This window comes from Lepisosteus oculatus, chromosome 3, assembly GCF_040954835.1.
Source record: "Lepisosteus oculatus isolate fLepOcu1 chromosome 3, fLepOcu1.hap2, whole genome shotgun sequence".
Classification (NCBI taxonomy): Eukaryota; Metazoa; Chordata; class Actinopteri; order Semionotiformes; family Lepisosteidae; genus Lepisosteus; species Lepisosteus oculatus.
The window spans coordinates 19,784,249-19,810,584 of record NC_090698.1 but is presented as its reverse complement, the minus strand read 5'-3'; the positions used below and the strand labels follow the sequence as shown (position 1 = coordinate 19,810,584).

Genomic DNA, 26,336 nt, shown 5'->3' with positions numbered 1-26,336 from the left:
CTGAGTAGCTACTCTAAACTGACCCACTGCATTGTTCGATATCTTGTTCCCCCTTACTTTGTCATGACAGTAATGACATTTTTCTGGTCATGCATGGGATACATTTGATTGGTGTTCATTTTAGCATGGCGGTGTTTTATTTTATTTGATTACAGTGAAGTTCTGTAGGTATGAAGAAAATAAAATATACTTGGAAAAATGTAAATCATATGCATTTATATTATTTCTTACTTATTCCATAAACTAGGCTTTCCAAGCAGATTTTATAGGTAGGTTTTATATAATTAATAGCTTAATAGCAATTAGGAGAAGGGTTAAAGTAATCAAATTAAAGCTAAATTAGTGAAAGCCAGCCCTTCTAACCCGGAGAATTTCTTGGTTTCTGGACCCCAAAGAAACCCTATCACATTTATCTAGTAATACTTCCTTTTGCAAAACTGAACTAAAAACTGCTTACCCAAAGAGACCAAATGTTAATGAGGCCCCCTATTCCTCCAGACAATAAAGCCATCCCATCGGAACTGAAAGACAGCGTCTTTACAGCTGTGATGTGACCGTACAGTCTGAAGACACACTTTGCATTGCCACGCTGCTGATGCTGTTAGGAACAAAAGACAAAGTGAAAAATAAAAAAACACCGGAAAATATTGCCACTTACATGGAAAACAACACTGAATTATGTCATAATTCCTATCGTATGTATGTGTCATGCTTAATTAAAAATATGAAAATTGTATCATTAATGATCTGATAGAATATTAATGATCTTTAATGATTTGTTACAGGACAAATCATTGTGAAAGATTAAATTCATCTCAAGCACTTCCCCGGAGAAACTTCATTACCTCTGTGATCTTCTCTCTGTTCTGTTTGGTGTTCAGAAAGTTAGGTAATGATGCTGCAGTGCCCCCTTGTGGTAATGTCCATATACACAGCAAGCCATTTTGACAGCCCCTACAAAAATAAATGCAGAAACCAATGATTGAAATTAATAATGTTAAATGAAATGAATTACAAATTTTCATCACAATGAAACACAGGTGTTCTTCTCATTATGGGCACTGTCGCACATGTAAACTAGAATAATGCAAATATGTGTATAAAAAAGGTATATATGTACTGTATTATGTGGTGTAGATTGACACAGTGTTTAGCATTGCTGCTTCACAGCAATGTGAAACCCAGGATGGGTTGAATCCCGGACCTATGGTGTAATCTGTGTCGAGTTTTTATGTTCTCCCTGTATTCATGTGAGTTTCCTCTGGGTGCTCTGGTTTTCTCCCATAGTCCAAAAAACAAATATTGGCAAGTTAATTGGCCTGGTGTGAGTGTGTGCATGTCTGTGCTTATGTCTGTCTGCCCTGTGATGTACTGGCATCCCCATTCAGGGTGTACTCTTCTCTGATTGCTGAGAGGATAGCCTCTGGCTCCTCCACAGCCCTAAACTGGAAGGAGTGCCTAGGAATGGGTGGATGGATGAGTGGATATACAGTAAGGTGTGGAATATTGGTGGGGACATGTATAGAACATTTTACTGTATAGACATGTTGAACATAGTATTACTGTAGCTGTTGCCAGTTTTTTGGCCTCATTGTATCTCTGTAGCTAAACACAGCAGAGTCTGGTTAGTACTGGGATGGATTTCACTGCATCTGGGCTCTCTATCACTATTGCTATCACTAGTGCTTGTTTAGACTTTGTTTGCACTTTAGCTAACACCTGAATCTGAGCAGTTCTGAAACTTACTAATTACAACAGAGTTGATACCAATTACAAATCTCATTCAACATTTAAACAGATGAAAGCAAATTTAAAAACAAGCCTCAAGGAGAAAACTGAATCCAATTATCCTGTGATTAAAACCTCATCTGGACACAGGGCTCCTCTAGGAACATTACAAACATACATTACTCTCAGGAAAAGAAGGTGGCTGCTTTGAGTAGTATTGGTGGTCTGGCAGGTGACACTCTACCAGAAACCAATACCTGATCAATGAGAATATCATGTTGTAGGAGGTGCCATCCTTTGGAAGAGCCTATAAACCAAGGCTCTGACCACTTCATAGTCCACAAATCCCATGGCTGTGTACTGTTGTGTACTGTAGGTGTATTAACCCCAGTGCCCTAACTAAATCTGACTTGGGCCTTGCACAGTCTGGTCTATCTAAATTCCCCCTTAATTCAATTTCTTACTTCTCCAATTGAACTGCGGCATAGCATGAATGCTGGTGTACATTGGCTGCCATGCATTTCTCCATGTGTCTGCTGCACTTCAGCGGTGGATGAAATGAAATGGGTCTCTGCTACACGTCAAGCACTTACACAGCCAGCATCAGCCTGGGGTCAGGCCCTGTGCCTGGCAGCGGGCACCACTCCGCAGTGTTGACGGCTGCTGTGTGAAACAGCGAGTGAAGAGCCAGCCAGGTGCTGCCCATGCGACCCCAGATCTTCACCACTTCTGTTCTGGCCACTGACAGGAGCAGGTGGCCAGTGGGATCCCATTTTAAACCACTTACACCCTCCTGCACAAAAAAGGTGACCTGTTATAGAACTCACTAGAAAATCAAAATGGTAAAACATTTCTATCTAGACAAGATGTGAAAAACTGCCAATAAGGGTGTGTTAATTTAACTGTTAGCTTAATTACAACAGTGGTACATTTTAAATAACCTGCCAGTAAATAAATGCATGTGCATTTGTTAAGATAATGACTTTTGCTACAAATCTGAGCGTTTTCATCGCTGTAGCAGAATAATAAACTGAATAACACAAGTTGGTAAGGTGTGTAACACAATTAAAATTAAATAATGTATCAGGTCTCTTCAGAAGTAATCACAAACTGTACAAAATAATTTGATCTGCATGTCTTACAGGAAATGCAGACAAAATAAGAGGCTGCTCTGTGTCATAGGGCTCTGTCGAGGAGATCAATATCTTCCCATCTTGGTAACCCACAGCAAAAGGCTTATCTAGTCTGTGCCAAGCAATACACTGTACAGCTGTTAGGAAACAAGGTGACAATATTAGTGGATGTGCCATGACATTACATAAATTTAATATCAGGAAGGTTTGTCTTAGGGGTAGCTCACATTGCAATATTTATCATCACTGGATGAATCTACTGTACATAATGCTTTTTCTTAATCATTGTCTGCTTATTAAAATCCTTGTTAATTCTTTCAGAAAAGAGAGACAGAAGGTAAGATTTAAGATTCAAGTGTGTATTTTACAGACTTTATTCCACACTACTCAGCTGATAGTCAACACAGCAGAACTTGCTTTTAGATCAGTCATGTCCACCAAGACTTACAAGAAATTATTTTTGTTGGGATCACTACATTTTATTATAAAAATACTTTTCACAAAACATAGATAATAAAAGGAAATATAACAAGACATATAATAAGAAGAATATGGATGTTACATGGATTGTGCTGTCTAGATGATGATCAGTTACTTACTAAAGCCTTTAAAAAAGAATCAGTTACTTTTAAAATATTATTCTTATTTTTCATATAATCAGTCTTTTACAATGTTTTCATCTGTCTGAAATTAATCAATAAAGCAAGCTACAGTGGACTGCACAGTGATGAAGTTGCAGACGTAGTATCATAGAAATTAAAAATGAGTACAGTTTGCTCATTTAGATTAAAACGATTTCTTTTAGATTTATTCTTGCCGACTACTTTTGATTATTATTGCAGTAATTTGTCTACTCTGAAACAAAAAGAAATTGGGGGACTTACATTCCTTTCTCTGGCACCATGTTAATTCAGTGCTATTGACACTGAAGGCTTCAGTGATTTCTATCCAGCACAGAGATCCATCCAGTCTGCCCACCAGCAGGTTCTCAGCAGTGCTGGGCCTGTTGGCAGCTTCCTCCTTAGCTGGAGGGCAGAGAGTGCCATTCTGCGGCCAGGTCAGAGCTGTTACCCATGAGGTCTGACTCACCTCGTGGAACTGAGACCCTATGGTAGGTAAAATACAGTTTTCAGTGCACGTTTCCAAAAGGATGAATTTAGTAAACCCAAGTCTTACACATTATGGAAGTGACTATCTTTCCCAAAACCTTTTAACATTCATCACAAAGGAAAGAGCAAAACAACCAGGCACTGCTGTGTTTGTATCAGCACCATTTACAGTACTATAAATGCAGCCCACAGACAATCACAGTGTTGCACACAGTAGTATTTACACGCCTTAAATGTGACAAGTCATTAGAAATCCTAACAAATCCTAGAATGGCTGAGAGTTCAATTATTTTAAGAGATATGAATGAGTGTTTGGTACAATGTTTAGACAATTTGCACATGTGGGACTGAATCAATATCAAAGGAAACTAAATATACTTAATATCTACTTATAATAGATAAGTATATACTTAAATATACTGAATATCAAAGCTGGGAAAAGACTTGAACTCTTCTTACCACTCACTGTCCAGATGCAGACAACTTTTTTTAGAAAAGCAGCCAAATAGGTACCCCCAGGACTCCAGGAAACAGAAGATATCTCAAACACCATGCCACTCTCTGGATTTAGCTTCTCTTCTCTATAGGCAATAGATTATAGAAATTATGTTGATATGATGCACTGTATTTTCTCTTCAGAACTGGATGTGTAATTTATGAACTGTCATTACGTAAGAAATCCCCCAGACAGGCCCAAAGCTTTAGATTTTTTTGTTTATGAAAGTAATGGTGATCTTGTACTGCTTGAAACTTTAAATTAACATTAGCTTATAGCATTAGCAAAACTGATCCAGGAAGGGGATCAAAAAGACAGTAAAAGGTGTCGGCTAACACTTTCATTTAACAACATTTATATTTTAATCAAACATAAAACAATGTAAAACAGTTGAACATCTTCTCTTTAATTCTTCTCTTAAATTGTTCAATTTCTTAACACAGTGGAGAGAGAAAAGCCACTGGTCTGAAACCACACCACTGCTACACTGAATATGTATCTACAAATTGCCTGCTCTCTCTTTTTAATTCACCTTTCGATTTTACCCCTTATAGGGGAACTGCAATGCGACATATTTGTCAACAGATACTACCTACTTGTTAAGTCTGCATGCAGAACACCTTGAAATATTTCTGTGGCAAAATGTCTGCTGCACAACCTGTAGATATTTGCTCGTACATCACATGACATTAGTTATTATAGTGACTAGTGAGCAGGAAGGCCCACATCATGTTGCAATTTGTGGGAACTTGAATACAAGTTTGCGACAACATGGTGACTCACAGTACTTTCACAAATTCACGATTTTGTACTTAATTTGAACTTTGTGAAGTTATTCCATAACCTCAATGAATTTATTTTGTTACTGAGATTTAATAACCAGTCTGAGAAATTGGGACTGACGTTCCAGTTTAAGTCTGTACCTTATACTGCAGGCATGTGTGCTGTGCAATTCCCAGGCAGTCTTGGTGATGTTCCAAAGACGTACGGTTCCATCCTGAGCACTGGTCGCAAGCAAGCCTGTTTCACCAGACCAGCTACAGCTTGTGACCTACACAGAAAAAGAGAGCTCCAATCTATCCAGACTCCAGACAGTTAGAGTATGTACAGTATTATTATCAGGAACCTAACAGCTTCCCAAGCAGAAACATAAAGAAATATTATCAAGTTTTCATGATTGCATTCCCAAACAATAAAATAACAAATATGAGCTAATTTTAGAAATATGGAAGTGAAACGTTATTTGGTACATAGCATTGTTTATATTCTATATCACAACAAAGCACAAAACCCCCTATAGGCCATTTGCTTGATACTATCAAATTGTTCAATTATGGTATTTAAACAATGCATTTTCCAGAATTATACTGAAATAATTCACATTGAAATTAAAATAATTACACATTTCCACTGAGAAAAGAATGGAAGAGCCTTGTCTGTTGTTACCCTGTTATGATGCCCCTCCAGCTTCACCACTGGGCACTTGCGCAAGTCTCCTGTCATGTCTGTGTAGGTCTGAGGCCTGATGGGAGTATCCCTTTCTGAAGCTGCAAGGGCCTGGACCAGCTGCTGAGCTGCCCACTGCCGGTGTTTGCTGGTCAGCCTGGCAGAGAGGCAGCAGGCAGCCAGCGCGTTTGCCAGCTCCAGTGGTCCAACCCTCACCGCTGGCTGAGAATCTGCAACACATACAGTAGATAAAATGTAAATTAACACAGTTTTTCTTAGATTACATACAGTATATTGTCATCTCACAGACCACCTCCATAAAGCCTCACCCAATATTGAGCCAAACATAATATTTTGTAGAATGATAGGAATTTGAAAAACGGAAGAAACTTTATTGAAAACATTATAAGCTTCTCTGTGTGGGGGGGTCTGTTAAGCTCTCACCTTTGACCTCAAGCTCTGGTTTCTCTGGGCTTTGGCGGTAACGGATGCCCTTCTCTGTCAGCAGAGACACCAGGCTCTGAGTAACCAGGAAAGTTGAGGATGTTGACTCTTTGACATCTCTTGCTGGTCCCTTAATTGCGGAAATGAGACGGCGTCTCTGCTGTGGGTCACTGATTGCCCCAATATTCATTCCAGTAGCTGCAGCACTCAAATCCTTGTGAATTGCAAAAGAATAGCAGAGTGTGAGGAGAATTCAGCTATGGGGAGTAATAAATTCAAGATGTCTGCTAAGATACTGTATGTAGGTAGGTAAGCAGATTAATAGACATACAAACTTACAAAATTATTTTAAATGACCCATTGTAGCTACTAAATAGGAAAAAGATTTGGCTTCTTTAATTAATACATAAGTTCACAAAATACTGTATATGTATAACTGGAAAGCATAGATAGATTCAAATAATTATAAACAAGCTCAGAGCTCTTTAAGATTCTTCTGTATTATATTTACTTTAATCCATAGGCTCTAAACTCAGCCAATACATTTTTCAAGCTGTTTTCATATTGTGTACAGTACATGTGCCCAGATACGTACTGTACACAATATGAAAATATGAAATATGGAGCAAGAATGCTGGCACTACCTGGGTGCAGATGTCAACTAGCTCCCTATAGGCACTGGGACTGTTTGAAACCAGGCAGCCAATGGCTGAGCTGAGAAATGTGAGGAAGGTGGAGCCTGTCCTCTCTGATGGAGCACTCTGTCCAGATCCCAGGGGCTTTATGGCTGTATGGACTCTTCCTGCTGCTGCCAAGCACATCAGTCGCACCAGTATACGGATGTCAGCAAGTCCTAGAGCCTCCAGGCTACTAGATTGGCTATAAAGTGAAGCACTGAGAACACACGGATAATGAGAATAATAACAGATATTCTGCAAATCCCTCTGCAGAAAATATTCTAAAATAGAAAACAGCTCTAAATAGCTTTTGAAACCTGCAAGTGGATCGCCGTGGGCTTATTATATAAGTTATTTTCCCTACTTACACCCAAGATTTTTCCATAAATCTTCTCTAAAATGTGTGAAAAGTACTTGCTCACTTTGAGCAAAAAAAACTTCTCGAAGTTTTGAAAATGAACTGTAATCAGTTATATTTCATTTCCTACCTACAGTGCAAAACATTGTTAGGCAAATGTAACAATTCAATACAGCAGTCAGACAAGTTGCTCTCACCTGGCAGAGATCCGTGAGAGTGCCTTCATGACCATGCTGTGGGCCAGCAGGACCTGTGTCGCACAGGTGACCCGTTTCAGGGCCAGCAGTCGGTCCTGGGGGTCTCGCAGGGAAGCTGCCTGCTCTCCCAGACTCACTTGGGAAGAAGAAGCCTTTTCCTCCATATTGCAGCCTCCTGCAGAAGAGAGATACACGATCACTTAAACACAGTGTGTAACACACAATATTGTACCTCCTATAATACTACAGTATATATTGTACCTGTCTCTTGTGTAACATGCAATATACTGTACTTTGCCTTTTGTCTGTTCTTTATGCAGATATTGTACCAAATACAATAAAAAATCCTTAAAAATGCTGACATATATTTCAGATAAAAAAGTGATTCCTTATGAAGAAACATAACACAATGATTTTGTGTGCTCCTAGTTTAAATAGACATTAGATTTCGAAAGATGTGAGGGATGCCCTAGATTGCTTTCACTTGAACTGTAGTGCAAGTATCAGAAGAGTGAAGTCTTTCTAAAACTATTAACTCTGTGATTGCATAGCTGCTGGAATTGCACAACAGCATGGAGGTAAATCTTCGATCGGCAGTATACTGTTAGAATAATTAAAAAGTGAATATACATGTAATGTAAATAGCCCAATGTAAACACAGAGCCAGTATATAAAGAAACCCATACCTTTGTACAGTAAGCTTTGCTCACAGCTGAAAGAATGGGTAACCAAAGCACCCAGGGGGTCAGGCTCTGTGAAAGGGATGGGGTCTGGAATAAGCTTCTTTTCATTCAGCCCAAGGGGCCCTGACAGGACGCCAAAATCTTCAAATCCTGTCAGCCTGTCACAGTCGCTGTCTTCCCGGTCTATAAGCTCCCACTCATCTGCACAGGCACAATAAGCAGCCTCAATTAGTATTTGTCAAATAAGAAAAAATCATGCAAACTGGGCTGTAAAATAATAAGTCTTCAGAGCTAAACTTAATCATCTGAGTACCTACCGTCTGAACTGCTATCCAATCTTCCAACCAAATCTGAAGCAAAACCTTTTATCCTGTAAATATATGTTTCACCAATTAGACCAGTATACATGGAAAGCTTTTTAACAATCTTTGTAAATACAGTATCTATTTAATAAATGGTGTGTAATAAATGTAAAATTGAGGTTCTTTGCAAAGTCAGCAGAAATGTGATTTTACAGCCTTCCTTTGAAAGGAGTTGTAATTTATTCAAGATGTGCAATTCTTGGTATAATATTTACAGAATTTCCCAAGGGGCTCCAAAATTTACAAAAACGTCCGCCGGTTAACAATCTTAATAGAGTCCATGACTACAGATACCCACCTGCTGGAATTGGAGTGCCAGTTCCCCAATTTAGCAGTGAGGTATTTTTCCCTGCAGGTTCTGCACAGAAGGTAGTAGGGGCTGCCAGAGCCACATTCCCCTCCAAACCAGCCATCCACATACGTGCCATTGCTACGGTAGCCTCGTCGACCTGTACTCTGCCCGCAACCTGGGTGATGGCGTTTCATGTGACTGTTGAATTGTAAGGTCAGAGTGTCACAAAGCTCACACTCCACCATATCAGTGGCTTCAGTATTATCTTCTCCCCCCTGTAACAGTCATAAGGGAAAAAAAGAAATTGGAGGTTCTGTTTGTCAAACATTACATTTGTGGTTCTTCAGATTCTCAAGAGCACCAGATTCCTTCCAAATTCATATAACATGTTCAAACACAAGTTCCTTTTAACTATATTCAGATACCAGAAGAAATGTAAGGGAGATTTCAGGAATCCTAGAGAGTTTTTTTTTCCCCTCACAGTCTTTAGTGAAGAACAGAAAAGACTAAAAGAGGATCTGAATCAAGTATTCAAAATGCTCAGTATCACTGACAAAATGGACTCTATGGGTAGGGGAATTAAAAACTGAGAACAGGAAGCATGTTTGTAAACAAAGTCTGTGGGAGTATGGAACAAGCTACACAGCTTTATTGTTAAAGCAAATACTGTACCCTCGTTTCTTTCAACAAATGGCTAATCCTTGGATCAATTAACCACTAGCAACCAAATGAACTTTATCATTTGGAACCTTGTTACTGTATACTGTATTAACAGTACCCTCAATAAGAGCAAGGAGGATATGCCTTGTTCAACACCTTCATCATGCCTCACCATGCATCAAGCATCATCATGCTACCCTCTCTTGCTCATTGCATACTATATATGAACAAAGTAAAAATAGTGTCTCTTGAGCTTTCATTTAAATTCTACACTGTCAGTAGCACATATAACATAACACTCATGAATTAAGTCAATTGAAAAGATTATGGAATGTTTAGTCAAAATTTGGTTTAACCAGCTTGGCTGAGGGCTAACCTCCTGGTCCATAGAACAGGAATGAGGAATGACCAAGGGGCAGATGGAGATGGGGTGGAGGTGGGATGAAAAAAGATGAGACAGAGAAGGGAAAATAACATACAGTACTTCTAATGTTTTAGGTGAGGAAATAAAGTCAGGAGTGATTGTGGATTATTGACGGCTGAGTCTGCTTGAACTTGGCTGTTGTTATACCTCATGAACTTTTGCTATAAACTCATTAATAACATTAATGCAAATCACTTGCTGCTTTCAAGCAGTTGTGATTATTTTTCTCTAAACAGAAATAGAAAAGTCTGTGAAATTCACTAAATAGAATTAGAATAATTAAAAAGAAACACTGTCTCAATTTTACATAGTAGTATACTCTGGTATTGTCATTGAAACTTTACAAATCAAGGTAAGAAAAAGGCACTGAATATTTAACAAAAAATAAAACTAATGTAGCACCTCAACCACCCAGAGCGTGTCCCTCTCACTGTTAGTGAATTCAGGTGTCAGGAGCTCCTCGTAAGGCTCCTCCTGCTGGGGGTCATCCATGAAGCCCAGCTCAGGTTCCTCCTCAGCAGGGAAAGGATGAGTCTCTGCCCTCTCCGGCCACTCCAACATCCCCTGCTCCCGGCCAAAGAGTGGAGGGAGCAGGTTGGGCGACGGAGAATCTGAGAAATAATCCTCCGTTGTTAAATTCAACTTTGCACAGGCAGAAACTGAGCTTTAGGCCCGAGTCTGCTAGAAATTCAAAGAATGTCCCAAGATGGGTGATTTCTGCTATTTCTGCGACACGGCTGCATCTTTGTCCCACACAGAAGGCTTGCGGTATTTCGTCTCCTAAATACCAACAACCCTTTAATTTGTTAAAGTCTATACACATATGTACTGTACATATTACTATTTATGCTTTAAAGCACTCAAGTTCTAAAATCTAAAGCCTATTTTCAAAAGGAAACTTGATGTTGAATAAAATGTCTTGATGTCTTGAATAAAAACATCAGCCTCTTTCATACCACCTTACCTGCTCTCCTCATGAAAGTCCTCTGCCCCACAGCGGAGCGCTGTCTGCGGGCTGGAGGAGGCCTGTTCCTGGTGAGATGGACATCAAGGAAATTCTCTCTTTCCACTAGGTCTAGACCTGCAAGTAACCTAAAAAAAGGTAATTGAAACCAGTAATTGAAATTTTAAATCAGGGGGAAAGATTCTTTGCCGCACAGTAAAGAACTAAATGTGAACTAAAGTAAAACATGAAAAAACATAAAAATGCAAGCCAAGGTTTTATTTCTCCATTGTTCGACTCTTCTGTTTATTTGATGTAAGTTCTTTATTATTTCACTAGCTTTCACAGAAGTACGTATTTTATCACAGAATAAATTCTTCATAATATGTCCAAAAAATATCTGTAAGCACAGGCCATGGGTCTGAATTTTTATCTCTTATTATCTCAAGCTCTTCAATTCAAATATTAAATTAATAATTAAAACCATGAAGACATATGCAGATAAATGAAAATGCCCATGAATGTGGACAGAAATGGAAATATTTATATTAAATGTAGAAACCAGAAGATTTCTAAGGTCTGCCATGCAAAACGGATTCTGTATGCCTTAGAATAGGGATTTGGCTCATCTTGCCTCATAGGTAGTTACTAGCTTATTGATCCAAGGGTTTCATCCAACCGTTTCTCGAAGGAAGCCAAAATATTGGCTGGGCAGCTAGTTTCATACTCAAACTCCCACAATCCTTTTGGTAAAAAGTGCCTCCTGTTCTTGGGTTTAAATGCACTTCCATGTGGTTTATACTTGTGTCCTGTGGTTTATGTTTCACTGTTTATTTTAGTATGTACTGTACCTGTCGTTTGCCTCAGTGCTGTCCTGGAGGGAGGTTCGTGTGGGAGACTCTGGGCACTGGACAGTCTCTGGTCCCTCTGGAGAGAGATTCTCATTGTGAACGGGGATCTCTGTGGGGGGCTCATCTTCTGACAGGGGATGTTCTAGCATCCAGCTGGCCAGAATCTCAATGGTGTGAGCATCTGCTTCCCCTGTCACTCCTTGGAAAGAAACAATCGAAATAGAAAATAGGCTTGAGAATGATAGTTGTTTCATTTGACTTAAATATTTCACACCCTTCATTACAATCATAATAAAAAATTTAGTTTGACACTGCAATGCAACTTTGTAAGGAAAAGACAGATCTAAAACCATGATTGTGACAAGTATTAAGCAGTGTCCAGCAGCCAAAGCGTAATGGTTGGAAAATGGTATCAAAAAGCAGCACAATATGAATTGGTAACAAGGTGTACAGAAAAAATTATTTAAGATGTATTTTTTATTTTTTTATTTTATTTTAGATGTATTGATTGATTCTAATGATTGATCTGCTACAAATAATCATGTCTAGGCAAGAAAAAAATATATACCCAGACATGAAATTTGATAAGTTTGAAGGGTATGGTCCTTCCCAGGACCTCATGAGTTCATAGAACCAGAAATCCTGGCAGAAGATTTCCCTTGGAAGGAAACTAATCTATAAATAAATTGTGAGCAATCAGAATACTTTGTTCAAGGATACACAGGTCTGTGCTGAAGACCTGAACCCACTTCCCTTTAGTAATGGAACAAAAACATAATCAACATTAAATAAAAACAGTGTCTCGGTTTTTCATAGTACAGTAGTATATTCTGGTATTGTAAATCAAACTTTACAAATGATATAAATGTTTACAATGTTTTCATGTTTTTGCATGCCCTTTATATAACAATTGCTCATAGCCTCATCGAAGCAGATCAATATTTTTGTTTAAAATGTTGGGATTTGGAAAAAGGCACTGTAGAAGATTCCAGTGTACCTGCAGCTTCCATAGCTTTGTAGATGTGTCTCATAGTGAAGCCCATTTCTAGTAATCGCATAGGAACACAGATTTGAGGTCGTTCTGGAATTTCAAAAAGAACGCCAAATAACAAAATGCAACAATAAAACTGGCCTAAAAAGAAATCTTAATCGACAGCACGTGTTGTAAACGTATATCAATGGATCCCATGACTGAAGAAGTAAGAAACTATCACTCATCATTCCCTTCTACATAACACATCCAGAATTTAATCATTGACTTACTGTATACTGTACTAATACTGCATTTTAATTTGCATAATAGAACAGGGGAGTTGGAAGATGGGCTTTCAATCCAAGACTTCTTCATTTTTAAACACAATTAACATTTGTTAATTGTTACATATTTTTATTTTCTAATTTTTATCTCTGATATATAGAGTCTTGTTTTAATAATAGAAATACACTTATTGTAAAATGGACAATACTAATGTAGAACAATTTTTTAATTCTACAATTATATAATGTATATACATTATAACAGTCCATGTAAGCCTTTACATATAGGATAACTTCTTTTAACAATAACATTCATTAATTTTTCTTATTTTGGCAATATCACAGGTTAAATCCAAAAATTATTTTAATCACCCAACCTCATCCACCGGGACAGATGGTGGAGCAGAGGTTTTGGGCTATGGACTTGTAATTCCAAGGTTGTGTGTCCTAATACTAGGTGAGACACTTCTGTCACACCCTTAAGATGTAACTCCAACTGTATGAATGGACACAAATGTAAGTTGTTTTGGATAAAAGCATCATCCAAATAAAAATAGAATGTTAAGAGAAATAATATTAGTTTAATGTGCCAAAGTCGAAAGAACAGCAAATAATTTGATAGCAACATTTCTATATACAGTATACCATAGATACAGTATTTCTATGATTGAATACTTGAAAAAATTAGGAATGTGAAATGACCAAAGTGACTCACGTATCTAAGATGCAACTTCATCAAAAATGGTATTGACTTGATTACTTGCGTGTTCTACACACATTTCCTGCAAATTATGCCATATTGAACTCTGTCTTTGTAATGTACTGTAGCTTGACGGGACTTGATAAATAAAATCTGTCACTTCAATTCAATGATCTTTTTTATCAATCTGAGATGCAAATGAGACAAAGTCTGCAAATAATGATTTCCATTTTCTGGTCCAATTATACTTGGCCATTTATTTTCATTTTTGTTTTCCATTTTATTTTTTTTAACAATGACCCAACGCCTGAATTATTAACTTTTTATTTACTTTGCAAGATAGTGTGAACAGGCAAGACTTCAAGCATCACAGAACACACTAAGCATGCTACAATGCAGAGATCACGATGATCTATGATGAGATAGCAAAGGTATTAGAGGCTCTTTCCTTTCAGAAAAGAAAGTCACTGCATGCTGTAGCAAGCCAATCTCCAACATATACACCAAATAGAATTCAAATTAAAAAATTGATGCCATTTGTTTCTGAATACTCCCCTTCCTTACCAGCTGTATTACTGATTCTGCTGCATGATCCTAAGAAGCTCGGATGCTGTTCTGTAAAGCCTTCACAGGAAGCAGAATTTGCTATGTTGAAGCCAGGATGCAACATGGGGTTATTGAGCAGGCCAGCCAAAGTGGGGAACCTTGCTAAGACCATCTGCCTAAAAAATTCAAAACATAGAAGGATGGTCTAAATTCTATTCCAAAGAGAGCAGAGCTACATTTCGTACAGTGTAATCAAAACAAAAGGGACTCAGACCCTGCAGATGCACCCTGGGTTTTTCGGTATTTCTATAAAAGGCAATATTGAAAAAAAAAAACTTTGTTTCCTGTTAATAATATAAAACAATTTCTGTTTCTCCATACCTGTACATGTATATCTGCTTTTCTTTGGGATACAAAGAACAGAGGATTAGATTTTCTGCAAATCAAACCACTCTGGGTTAGCTCACTTGCCCAGGAGCTTACCTGTCACCTGCTTTTCAGCTGATTCACTTACTGTAGAAGAGCTGGAGCAAAAACATCCCAAAGCACTTGGTCAAAGGATTGTCATGTGTGGGTTCTTTTAAATGAAATCAATGGCTTTGACATTTGCTTCAAGTTATTCTGATTAGTGACTTTTCCATTTTTACAGAAAGGGTACATATTGTAGTCTTACTAAAAGCATAATGAAAAGTAATCAAAATCACAGGGTCTCCCAAGCATGAATACTAAACTTGCCTTAATGACCAGCTCAACCTCAGCAGCCGTCAAACACCTCTAACAAACATGTTTTCTTTGAAAAGTAAACTAAACGGCTACAAAAGTATATGATGCAGTAAATCTCTTTGATGCAACTTAAACGTGCATGTACAGCATATGTGATAGGATATTGTTTCAAGTTAAAATAATTTCTTTGAAAAATCCATATCTGCATATTCTGTCTGGGTAATCTGCACTGGCAGAAAAACAAAGGGAAAACATTAACTTAAAGTATGTCTACTACTTCAAGAGGCATGAAAACCCTCAGAAGCAAGTTAAACAATTTTAGGACTCACTCACGAAAGTTGTAACAACACTGTAATGCAAAACATCCATAAACAAAAGTACTGTTAAATATATTTCTGTCTTTGTGTTGCTTCTAGCAATGCTAAACTTAGTGCCGGAGACAGCATTAAGAGATAACTAGGAAACAAAATAATTAATTCAAATCATCTTTCCCGAAAAGCACTAGGCAATTTCCTGAAAGTGGTTCTCTGGAACAGCACACCGCTTTAGTTACAACACTTATGTATGCGTACAGAAAGTGAAGCTCAAACACTAAGAAATGTCCTCTCCTTTCACTGTGCCTATTTGCACCTGCCACCTGCCATAGAGCACTCACTGTAGCAAATTGATGGGAAGGAATGGGTTGAAGTTCTCCAGCCCATCTGCTTGTAACGCAGAGAGCAAGGAGGCTGCCAGGTCATTGCTGGAGGATGAAGTAGAAGCTGCTGTAGACAGGCAGAATGTGTTGTTTCCCTCTGAGCCATTGCTGTGCAGAGACATTGTGCTTGAAGATTCAGACATTGTCTGGTTTGGAACTTGTGCCGACAGCCCAGATTCTGTCCATAAAACAGAACTAATGTTAGAATTTGAGTAAATAATAAAAAAGCAACATTTAATGGCATTAATTAGTGAGTATAGAATATATTCAATATTTCAATATACAGTACACCACATGCAACTAATGGTATCAAGCTGATAAGCAGGGCTGTTGCTTTTTTATAACCAAAATCTATGAGCAAGATTGCCAAAACTTAACTGCAAAGTGCTCAAAGTAATTTTGTTATCCAGAAGCCTCCTGCTTCTTCCCAAAGACAACCAGCCATCCAAGTTGTGGGTTTGTAATTTATGATTGGCTGATGGATAAAGTTTGACTTTTTTTTAGTACTAGTTTTTTTTTCTAGCTATACTCAAAAAATACTTTGAGTATAACTATACCGGAGATTAGAGTGAATTTAACATACTGTACCCTTTTGATGGTCTTTGGCTCCAGATTCCTCATGCATCCTGTCAAGAGCTCCCTTGAAGAGCATGACCTGAGCTCTCTCTAAGTCTGCCAGGGACAAAGTCTTTTTAATGGGGCATGACTTCAGAGCCCATTTCACCATGCTTCGCACCAGAAACTGGAGGACCGACTGCAGCTCCGTGTTTTCCATTCTGCTGAGATGCTTGGAAAAATCGGGGCTGCTCTGACAGGCAGATTCAAACTTTGGTACTAAGAGCATATCGGCGTATTTACCACAGCTCAAAATGACAGCAAGTGACTTCAAGGCACCAAGCAAGAGGTAAGACACCCGGATAGCATGCAGCTCAGAGGAAGAGAGATCTGGCTGGATTACTGTCTGGGGACATGAGCTGCCTTCCTGTTCAACTCGAATCTCTTTGGTTTCTTCAAGAGATTTTTTTTCCCAGAGGAGCTCTGATGCGGTTGTGTTCTCGGAGTTCATAGCAGTTGCTGTTACTCTACACCCCTCCTCATCCATCATGACTCTGGCTATGTCTTCGTCCAGTCTCCTCTCCAGTTCGCTCTGCTGACCACCCTCAGGACAGCTCTTTTTTGAGGCCCTCTGGATGTGGCCATCTTGCTCCTCCAGCACCCCAGTCAGACAGATCAGGTCTAACAAGACAGAAGGTTTCAGGCCTCTGAATCTGGTGACATCCAACTGGGGAACTTCACAGGGCTCCAGGGAGGACAGTGGGGTGTCGCTGGGTGACCAAGAATTCAGGAAGCTTGATTAGTGGAAGGAGAACCGTGACATGCAACATGGAGAGGGAAGGCAAAAGATGTGGCGAGAAGAAGAAACAAAAGGGGAAAAAACAGAAAGAAAAGAAAGGAAAAGGTCAACAAAAGGGAAGTGGACACATGGAATGGTTAGATGGAAATAAAAGGAGGGAAATGTAGAGCATGCAAAAAATATGCCAGAAGAAAAGATTTCAGCATTGTATTCCACAGTTACAACACAGATAAATAGCTTTTTAAATCAGTGTTCTAAGCTGAAATTAGTTGTATACATTTCATTGTTAAATATTAAGATTTTTCACATTACTTTAGTGCTGTACCCAGACTTACAAACCACTGTTTCATTATTGTATACTATTCAAACTGTGTTTCACTGTCAACTTTTTGCTAACTTGAGATATAAGATTTTCTTTTCATGCTCATTGTACTTGTCAATGGGCTTTATTTTGAAATTAAAAAAAAGCTGTTTCATGGGCCATTATAGCAGTAGTAACAGCACAATAGAGCCCACTGCAAGTGATCAACAGTGAACAATAAAGTAAATATTTTTATGATATACCATAATTTAAGCAAAAATTCAAGTATTTTAGTTTAAACACACATTGTTATTAACACCTACAGGTAAACGTCTTGCTCTCTCTCCAGGTTCAAAGACAAGAAAATAGGGATCCTGCTGTTACATACCTGACAGTCAGGTCAGCCTCCTCCCACTGCAGCTTGGCAGAAGTGCTCCCTTCTTTCAGCACACCCAGCAGGGTAGCCCTCCGGCCACTTGGTTTGTGTAGACAAAGTCCTCCAGCCCTGAGTCCGCTGTCCACTCCCCCAATCACTGCCAGCACTGGCCACACCTCGCAACACAGAGCAGTCAGCTGAGGCTCAGACAGCTTGGAGGGGCCAGGGACCGAGTCTGTGTCTCTCGCGCCACTCCACTCCTTGTCATCTGCAGGACCTTTCTTACTGTGACCTGGTGCCTCCACTGCAGAATAATATTACCGCATTACTTCATCACCGCCACCACAGGGCATCACACTACTGTCTGTACAAAGGAATACTAAAAGATGAGATAAAGGGGTTGAAATAAAGAATGTGAAATTGGTTGAACTCTCAAAGCAATTACCATGTAGCCAATACTGTTGGTTAGAAATAGGCTTGTAAGAAAGAACATAAATACATTTCTAACAGTATTCCTAATGTTAACTAATACTGAGAGTTCTTACAGTATATGTAAATCAAGTTTTTATCTGATATTATCGCATTTGAATACCTTTTGCTTTCAAAATGTGCTCAAGAGAAAGAGATGTAGTATATTCAACACTCAACTATGACTATCTTTTTGTAGCCACTGAATTACATAAACAGGCCACATTTCTTTATTTCATGATATAAGCTGAGTTTAGGTTATAACTCAAGTTTCAAATGCTTTAAAGTGCCTGACTGGGGGAAGAACAATGAAACAGAAGCATTTATAGTACTGTATGTCATCGCTTTTCACGAAGACGACGATGACAACCAAAGGAAAATACGGCCAAATTTACTTTCTATTTCTAAATTTCCAATTGAAATGCTTCCCTTCTCAGAGTGTAGAGCTGAAGCTGCAATTCAGTTTCTTTTTGAGAAGCAGGAAAAGGGGATTGGATTGATCAAGTGAAAAGGCATGAGCGTCCTAGAACATCTGGGAACTCACTCTGTAATTTGCTTGACTTCCCCATCCCTGTGTCTTTCAAGAGAGGCCTGAGGAGCTCCAGCCGCGTCTGCATGTGTCTGTTGATGTGCGGCGTCCAGCTGTCGTGCCGATGCAGCACACGCAGCAGCTGGATGGCAGCCTCCAGCTGGACGATGGCTCGGGGGCTGCACAGAGGCTCCCCCGGAAGGAGGTCGTTGGGCATCCCTCTCATCTGCAGGTCACACAGGGCCACCTGCACTCACAAGCCCAGGGACAAGGGGTACAGCACGTTAAGAAGCATTTTCTGCAAAGCTAAGTTCACCACACTTCACTGACAAGGAAAAACAAACCAACAGACAAACCCCCTGAAAAAAAAACATGAAATAGAGACTCTCACATTAGCAATCTGATTTACAGTAACACTTTACAACGTCACTGTGTTTGATTTTTCTGGGAAAGAAATGTTGCAACAAAATAACAGTGACAAATATTCAATTTTATATACAGTATACATTCTGGTGAAGAGTGTATTCTATGCAGGAATGAAAGCAATTATTCTTTCTTACCCATACAGTGCAACCTGTAAATGTGCATTTACATTAATAACTCTCACATCAGACAGAAGGAGAATAACAATTCATTTTAAACTACAATATTCTTAATATAAATTAAAAGATTTTATTCTGAATTCCATAGACTTGGATTTATATCAAAACACCCACAATTATGAACACAAAATCCAAAAAGTTGCTCTGTCCCACTGACTTTCAGGGTAAGTGGCACTGAATCTGGTCCACAAGGGTATTACACACTGTATATTTGCAGTGTTGTTTCAGTGTAATAATTTCAACCCATGGTTTGGACAAATGCATTGAAATGAATATCTTGAATATCTATACTGTATCTAGGAATATCTAACTGGCAAAGACCAGTTAGACCATCTAACCAACCAACATAACTAGGACAATATATTTATGAATCATCACATAAAGAAGTAATGTATAGCAGAATACTTCAGTATATAGCTAGCATGATTCATCAAAGTTGATTTACCTAGTTTACCTTTTAATTTTTTTACCATTAAACATTGTTAATTGAAACATAATTGGTTGCAGAAAAGTGTATAATTAAAAGCAGCCAGTGAAGTTGTTACAGAGCAAATCCAATTAGCTTGATAGTATAAAAGGTTATATCACACTTTTTATTTATTACATTTGTTTTTTTCTATAATTAATTGCCTATCTACATCCGGTTCATATGAGAAATCTGAAGCAAATACTGTTTGAAATAGAATCAATATGATTAGGTATGAGTCTAAATTGTATTTTTAGGCCGCCTGCTGTGACATGTGAGAAAGTTTCAGTCCAGGCCCATGATTTTCAAACAGCAATGAGATACTCCCTGAGCACATACTTTTTCCCCAGGGTTACTGCTGTAAAACATCACACAAGGGTACAGCTCAGTGGCATCAACACCTTCAAACGCCAGCTTTGGTTCCTAGAAGGAAAACAAATCTATTAATGTATGGTAATTACTATGCCAGATGTAAAATCTGTATTTATTTGATGTCAGTGTTTGCAAGGATTATATTTATCTATTTTTTCCCATTTTCTTTTTGTTGAATGCAACAGAATGATCAGAATTCACATTACTCAATACTCAGATTCATTTGTTTGAAGTCGAAAAAACTACATTTTTCATTCTAAATAGAGCTTGTTTTAACCACAGAAAAAACCCCTATGGGGTGAGCTTGCTGTGACGTGGTAGCTGGTTAAGTCACTGTCATCCAGTCTCCCAGCACCAGCTGCCGTGGAAACTATTTACCTGGAGACTTGGAGCACCTGAAGCTGGTTTATGACTACGCCAGCCCCAGGTGTTCTTGAACGTGAATACTCAGACCTGAGAGAGCTTGGGGCTCTGTCATTGAGTTTGGACACTGAAGCCCTCGAGCCTTGTTTCTATGTTTCCCTAGTTATACTTCGTTCAGTACACTCATGTCTTGCTAATACTTGGTAATTACCCTGTTACCCCTCAGATCAACAGAGTGTTTGTAGAGTGTTTTTCCAGCTCTAACCCTTGCAACAGCTCTTAGTGTTTTCCCAGCTTTGAACTTAGACTGTTACTCAACCACAATTTTTAGATTTGCTTCACTGCTGACTGAGCTCTCTGGTTTCTGAGCTAGTCACAGCACCACGTCTGTCTGCGTGCATGGTGACTCAGCTCGCCTGTCAGAAAGCAGCCTTCTCTACTCATCCCCAGAGTGTGCATTCCCCAATCCCACCGGTTCCGCTAGTGTGCAGCTCTCAGTTATTTCCTGAATGGTGCAGGTGGATTTCCCAACTCGGCTGCTTCTCGCCCAGCAAGTGGGTTCTCTCATATTCCTGGGTTGCACTACAAGTCCCACCTCAGTAGCGTGTCATTATACACAGATGCAGTGCAGGATGGGGCAATGTGCCATGGTCTTGTGGCAGGGATGGGCCTGTGTGACTACCTTGTTGTTTTTGGCGAAGGAGATGGTCCGAGCCTCCATGTCCAGGATGCAGGTGATGGTGTCGCCCTGGGTGAAGGAGGGCAGACAGCGACCCATCTCTCCGCTGTGGTAGAGACTGCCGCTGTAGGCTCGGTACAGCCACATGTCTGTGGTGGTGCGGTGGCTGAAGTCCCGGATAGGCCAGCGTGACACTCCCACACACGTGCCTTCGTTGCCTCTGTTCTCCTTGGTAATGTAAAACTGATAAGACAAGATATCATATTGTCCATATAAGACAAAACAACATTTTTACTGTAGGGGAAAAAACAATAAGAATCAAGAAAGCTAAATAGGTTAAAAATTAAAATATGCATTTAAAAATAAAAACTGTGCTTGCATCTTACTTATTCTGCATCCTTTATGCATCTAATTTGTGCAAGCGACTTTAATTGTACCTTCTTTTTTTTCCTTAATAAGCATACCTTCCAAATGAAGCAGCCGGACGTTACACCTGTTGTAGCTAAGCCGTAGCCTTTTCCACCAGACCCATGTGAAAGAACATTCCCACTTTCCAGTGAGCAGCAAACCATTTTGTCTGGATCAAAGGAGAAATCTCCAATAGGAATACATTCATCTTCAGTCACGGAATCCTAAGAAAAAGGACAGTCAATCTAATCGGTTCCACTAATGCACAGATAAAGGCAATAAACATATCTAAGAAAAAAAAATACTTATAAGAAATCTACCAATTACTTTGAATCCTTATTCAGCTTTTTTGCGCAGTACACTGTAAAGTTGTTGAAAACTAAGACTCAAATTAGTATACTATAGAACTAGCAATATCAATAATAAAGTTCACAAAATACATTCTGAAGTATTTTTGATATTTTTACATTATTATCACCAATCCTACAGTTACATTATCCTCCATACTGAATTAACCGCGATATCAGTCAAATGATTATGAGACATACTGTATTAACTATACACATGCGAAAAGGACCTGCGGCACACTGAAATCCTGAATGCTGAAGGACGATCAAGTTTACCTGCTTGGAGCTTTCAGGGGATTTCTCAAGTTTTTTGCTGGCAACTAGAGGCTCCTCCCACATACATGTTGATAACAACCCAAAGAGTTTATCAACAATCTGAAGGAAAGCAAAATTAAAAATATTGTATTTTAAAGTTGCACATGGAGTTCCTGCCAAGAACAATTATCTAGAAAATATCTGATTTATGATGTCAAGAAATATCTGGGTGGGGACTTGGGGTGAATGACCTATTAGAATTTAAGAGCTCAAGATGGATGAAATATAGTCTTTATTTTTGTAAGCTACAGTTATCCCTGAAGCCCATACTCAGAGAAGCACCTTGTCAAGGCCCAGCTCTAAGTTAAGTGGCTTGACAACATACGGTTGTTAACATTCTCAAATGTAAATCTCGGTAGAGTGTTACACTGGAAAAGTGAAAGCTAGCTAGGAAAGTGCACTAAACCACGTGGATATTAAACAATAATAATAACCAAACATGCAGAACAGGCCTCACCTGTTTAACCTGCACTGGGTCTGTACATGCAGGTAGCAGGGCTTCCAAAATGTGAAAAGTGAGCAGTTTGGTTCGCAGATTTTTAATAAGTGGAACACCTACCAAGGCAAAAAAAAATATTTAAGACAAAAAAGCCTATGACTGCATTAGTACAGTATATGATACTTGTCTATGTCTATCTGACAAGCAACCTGATCTGAAATAATAAAAGACTAATGAATCCAGACAGAACTACATATACAAGCAGAAATGTGAAACCACGGTTAATAAAAAAATCTAGACTTTATTTATGGAACTGCATGGCATTATTGTCCTTGAATGACAGAAAATTGTGGAAAATTCACAGCAGAGGAAGAAATGGGTCTACAGCAAATGCCAAGGAAAACTGTACAGATAGTATGAAGATGGCAGCCCTCTACAGAAATCATAAGCGTGCTTTACACCACTGTTATTACCTGAGGATCTTTTCTGGGACACCACTGCCATGAGAGGATCAATCCATTTAGCAAAGACAGAGATTCTTTTGGTGCTTTTCAGGGAGACTATCCGACGGAGAAACACCAAGAAATCTGCAAGCTGTGACTCCACAATTCGGCTGCTCCTCACAACCTCTGTTTCAAAACCAAATCATAACACAGAATGGCATCAACACTAATAACAAAAGGGAAACAAAATAATACTACTAGAAGTGATATTTGTGAAATTGTAAATTTAATATATTCAGGAGTTATTTTCCCCAAAACACATACGTATAAAGTACTTATTTAATCAGGTATAACTGTAAAAATATTTTTAAAAATATTAAATATGCATTTAAATATATAAGCATTCATGCTTGCAGTTCATGTCAAGGCGAGTCATTTATTGACACACAACGGTGAGTCAATAAATATGATAACAAGCTTCCAGGATAAAGCATTTATTTTCACAAACCTACACTACACTCTCTCACTATATCTCACTATACTGTATACCTGTACATGTACAGTATATCTTACATTCATTTTTTACTAAAAATGAAACAAAGGAAATTTTAAATGGTGAAAAACATCTTAAAAAACCCACGGAATATAAAGAACAACAGAAAAGTAAAGCAATGATGGTTGAACGTTTCTCATAATTTATATTGTTTTAAATTTTCTCACTTCCTTGTTTGGAGTTTTTGCCAGAAGCGCCGACATCTGCTTTGTCCCCTGTATTTTTCTCCAGCACGTCTAGCTGGTGAAGCACGTGAAGTAGGCTCTGCAGCTGGTCGCACATGACATCCATCAGGGCTTGCAGAACCTCTAGCGGTAGGGAATCTTCACAGGAGCTATTCAGACGCACATAATATTTCTACGCTCGTGACTGCAGATTTTACACAGTCAGAAAGTATAGCAATACTTTTTAATCTGTATAATTTATACTCATCTTGACAAGATCTCACTACTGTACCTTACTATTCTGTTAGTGTATTATAGTATAATCGTATATTAATACTATTCACATATCTGAATGTTTCTTGCAGATTGTGTAATATAGTTTGATAACATACAGTACTATATTCACATACAGTATTTGCTCATCTTTTTCATTTTTGCACCTCGTTAAGTATGAAGGCTTGAATATGTTGTAATTTCTATATTAGCAATTCAACACGGTCTCAAAACAAATAGGAATTGCTTCTCATCCTTTAAATCTAGGAGAACGTATCAGGTTTAATGTACCTGGCAGCAACAGCCAGTATCTGCAGCAGTCTTGCGCTCGCCAGCTTGACCGCACCACTGAGCAACATGTGTTCGGACACTGAGGCAGCAAGCCAGCGCTGGCTGAGGAGCATACAAGTATCGTCTGTCAGCTTGGACAGAATCTCCAAAATGCCGCTCTTGACCATTATAACTAAGTCAACAGGCTGGTAATGGAAATTCAAGGCAAAGAGAGTGGCAAGGAGGAGATGCTGATAAGACCCTGCAGGACAAAAAGGAAAAGAGAAATAGACACAATGATCTTCTCGATCACAATGAAGGACCTAAAAGCGATATTGTTGGGAAAACTTATATCAGTGCAATGTATGCATATCTGCTGGCATTCTTCATGTATGCACATAACTAAAGGCTGTTAAGAAAAGAGTAATGCTAGTATATTTAAATATATTTTCATGATGACTTTGATCTCTTTTTTCTTTCCTTTTTTACACACACCTGAAAGTTCTTTCTCAGTCACAACCTTCTGTGTGAGGACTCGCACCACCTGCTGGTGGAAGGTGTGCGCTGCAGCCTGAAGCTCCTGCTGTGTGCTCATCTTGGCAGACCGTGTTCCAGACTGGGGGAGATGAAAAGCTTAAAATGTTAATTCTGAACCACTTCAACTTCTCATGTACTGTACAGTAGCATTTCAGCAGTGCTCATATTAGGATAAAAGCATCACTTTTACCACACAAAAAAAGTTTTTGATATGGTATAGGACTCAATAAAACGTAATCCTACAAAACCATATTAGTTTGTAAACTCTGGAAAATCCACATAAATAGCAATAAGAGTTCCATGTACAAAACTGGTACCGATTTCAATTAGATATACTGTACCTTAGCTTATTTTTTTAAAAAACATACAGTATAACAGGGACATGCAGTCAATATGCGTCTGACAACTGGATTAGAATGTACTGTAGGCTATCAATCTACAATTTAGCAAAAATACACACTGATCTGTGTTTTCACTTAATTTAATTATTTTAAGGAATTCATTATTATTATATTATCATTTCTTATTCAATTTCATTATATGTCTAATTTCATTATACTATTTCAAAATGTTAACACAGCCTTACAGAGTAATGGTTCATCTTGCTACTGCTCCCTGACTGGTTTGTTGACACATGGGTCCCAAGATCAAAGCAACCAGACAGGAACTGCAGCTGCACTGACTGAAGCAAGCCAGGGAACCTCGGTGGCACTGTGGAGCTGTGTCTCTTATCCTCCATCTCAGAGAGGAAAGAAGAAATCTGGCACAGGGCTTCTAAACGCACCTACAATGAATAGCAGACATTTTGGCTGAGTTCACATCAATTTCCATGTCATATACAGTATCTTACAGATGGATTTGCAGGAATATTTAGAAAGGTCATTAGCACATCACCCACAATATAAGCATATTATGTTACTGATGGTACTGATTCTGATCTCAAGCCCTCTTATTTGCAGGTATGAAGTTATTCAAGCCTTAATGCAAACTTAAAATATAAAGATCCCAATCTGTGAAAAGGTGCACAAAATTAAAATGCTGACTGTACTGAAACAGCAGATTAATTAACGAAGACATCTAAACTTTGCTATGATACTCAACTTTTCTTTCAATAACATTTCTGTAAGACTTTAAATCAATACTGTGTCTTTGCTCTTTATTAGGAATATCTCATGGGTACCATAAGCCATTTTATCAAAAAGTTGCCGACTTATGATAAACTGTCACTTTCCAAAAGCAAAATAAAAAAATAAATAATTCATAAACTGTGCAGTGTGGAGCAGTGGCCATGACCCATGATCAGAGTTCCTCTATTAATTAGGGAATTAGGCAATAGGTTTATTCCATGCTC

General features: G+C 38.6%; 1 protein-coding gene across 10 annotated transcripts in view; it reads right to left on the bottom strand.

The window, feature by feature from the left end:
- Window positions 1-26,336, bottom strand: part of LOC102684637 (probable E3 ubiquitin-protein ligase HERC1) — a 72,519-nt gene that overhangs the window by 19,853 nt on the left and 26,330 nt on the right. For 3 of the 10 annotated variants that reach the window (XM_069186982.1, XM_069186984.1, XM_069186991.1), the window contains 33 exons: window positions 25,572-25,769; window positions 24,944-25,064; window positions 24,470-24,710; window positions 23,909-24,075; window positions 23,219-23,380; window positions 22,764-22,861; window positions 22,268-22,366; window positions 21,701-21,868; window positions 21,240-21,479; window positions 20,162-20,245; window positions 18,770-19,001; window positions 17,770-18,061; window positions 16,315-17,075; window positions 15,685-15,904; window positions 14,325-14,482; window positions 12,801-12,884; window positions 11,804-12,002; window positions 10,974-11,101; window positions 10,412-10,620; window positions 8,932-9,200; window positions 8,589-8,641; window positions 8,275-8,472; window positions 7,589-7,763; window positions 7,001-7,250; window positions 6,357-6,570; window positions 5,913-6,142; window positions 5,390-5,517; window positions 4,430-4,551; window positions 3,746-3,967; window positions 2,871-2,998; window positions 2,322-2,521; window positions 846-954; window positions 458-598 (listed from right to left, as the gene is read on the bottom strand). In XM_069186982.1, coding sequence (XP_069043083.1) covers window positions 458-598; window positions 846-954; window positions 2,322-2,521; window positions 2,871-2,998; window positions 3,746-3,967; window positions 4,430-4,551; window positions 5,390-5,517; window positions 5,913-6,142; window positions 6,357-6,570; window positions 7,001-7,250; window positions 7,589-7,763; window positions 8,275-8,472; window positions 8,589-8,641; window positions 8,932-9,200; window positions 10,412-10,620; window positions 10,974-11,101; window positions 11,804-12,002; window positions 12,801-12,884; window positions 14,325-14,482; window positions 15,685-15,904; window positions 16,315-17,075; window positions 17,770-18,061; window positions 18,770-19,001; window positions 20,162-20,245; window positions 21,240-21,479; window positions 21,701-21,868; window positions 22,268-22,366; window positions 22,764-22,861; window positions 23,219-23,380; window positions 23,909-24,075; window positions 24,470-24,710; window positions 24,944-25,064; window positions 25,572-25,769 — 6,300 coding nt within the window. Of the gene's footprint in view, window positions 1-457; window positions 599-845; window positions 955-2,321; window positions 2,522-2,870; window positions 2,999-3,745; window positions 3,968-4,429; window positions 4,552-5,389; window positions 5,518-5,912; window positions 6,143-6,356; window positions 6,571-7,000; window positions 7,251-7,588; window positions 7,764-8,274; window positions 8,473-8,588; window positions 8,642-8,931; window positions 9,201-10,411; window positions 10,621-10,973; window positions 11,102-11,803; window positions 12,003-12,800; window positions 12,885-14,324; window positions 14,483-14,789; window positions 14,831-15,684; window positions 15,905-16,314; window positions 17,076-17,769; window positions 18,062-18,769; window positions 19,002-20,161; window positions 20,246-21,239; window positions 21,480-21,700; window positions 21,869-22,267; window positions 22,367-22,763; window positions 22,862-23,218; window positions 23,381-23,908; window positions 24,076-24,469; window positions 24,711-24,943; window positions 25,065-25,571; window positions 25,770-26,336 lie in introns of all 10 variants that reach the window. The other 7 variants (XM_069186988.1, XM_069186989.1, XM_069186986.1 and 4 more) reach the window with 7 other exon arrangements.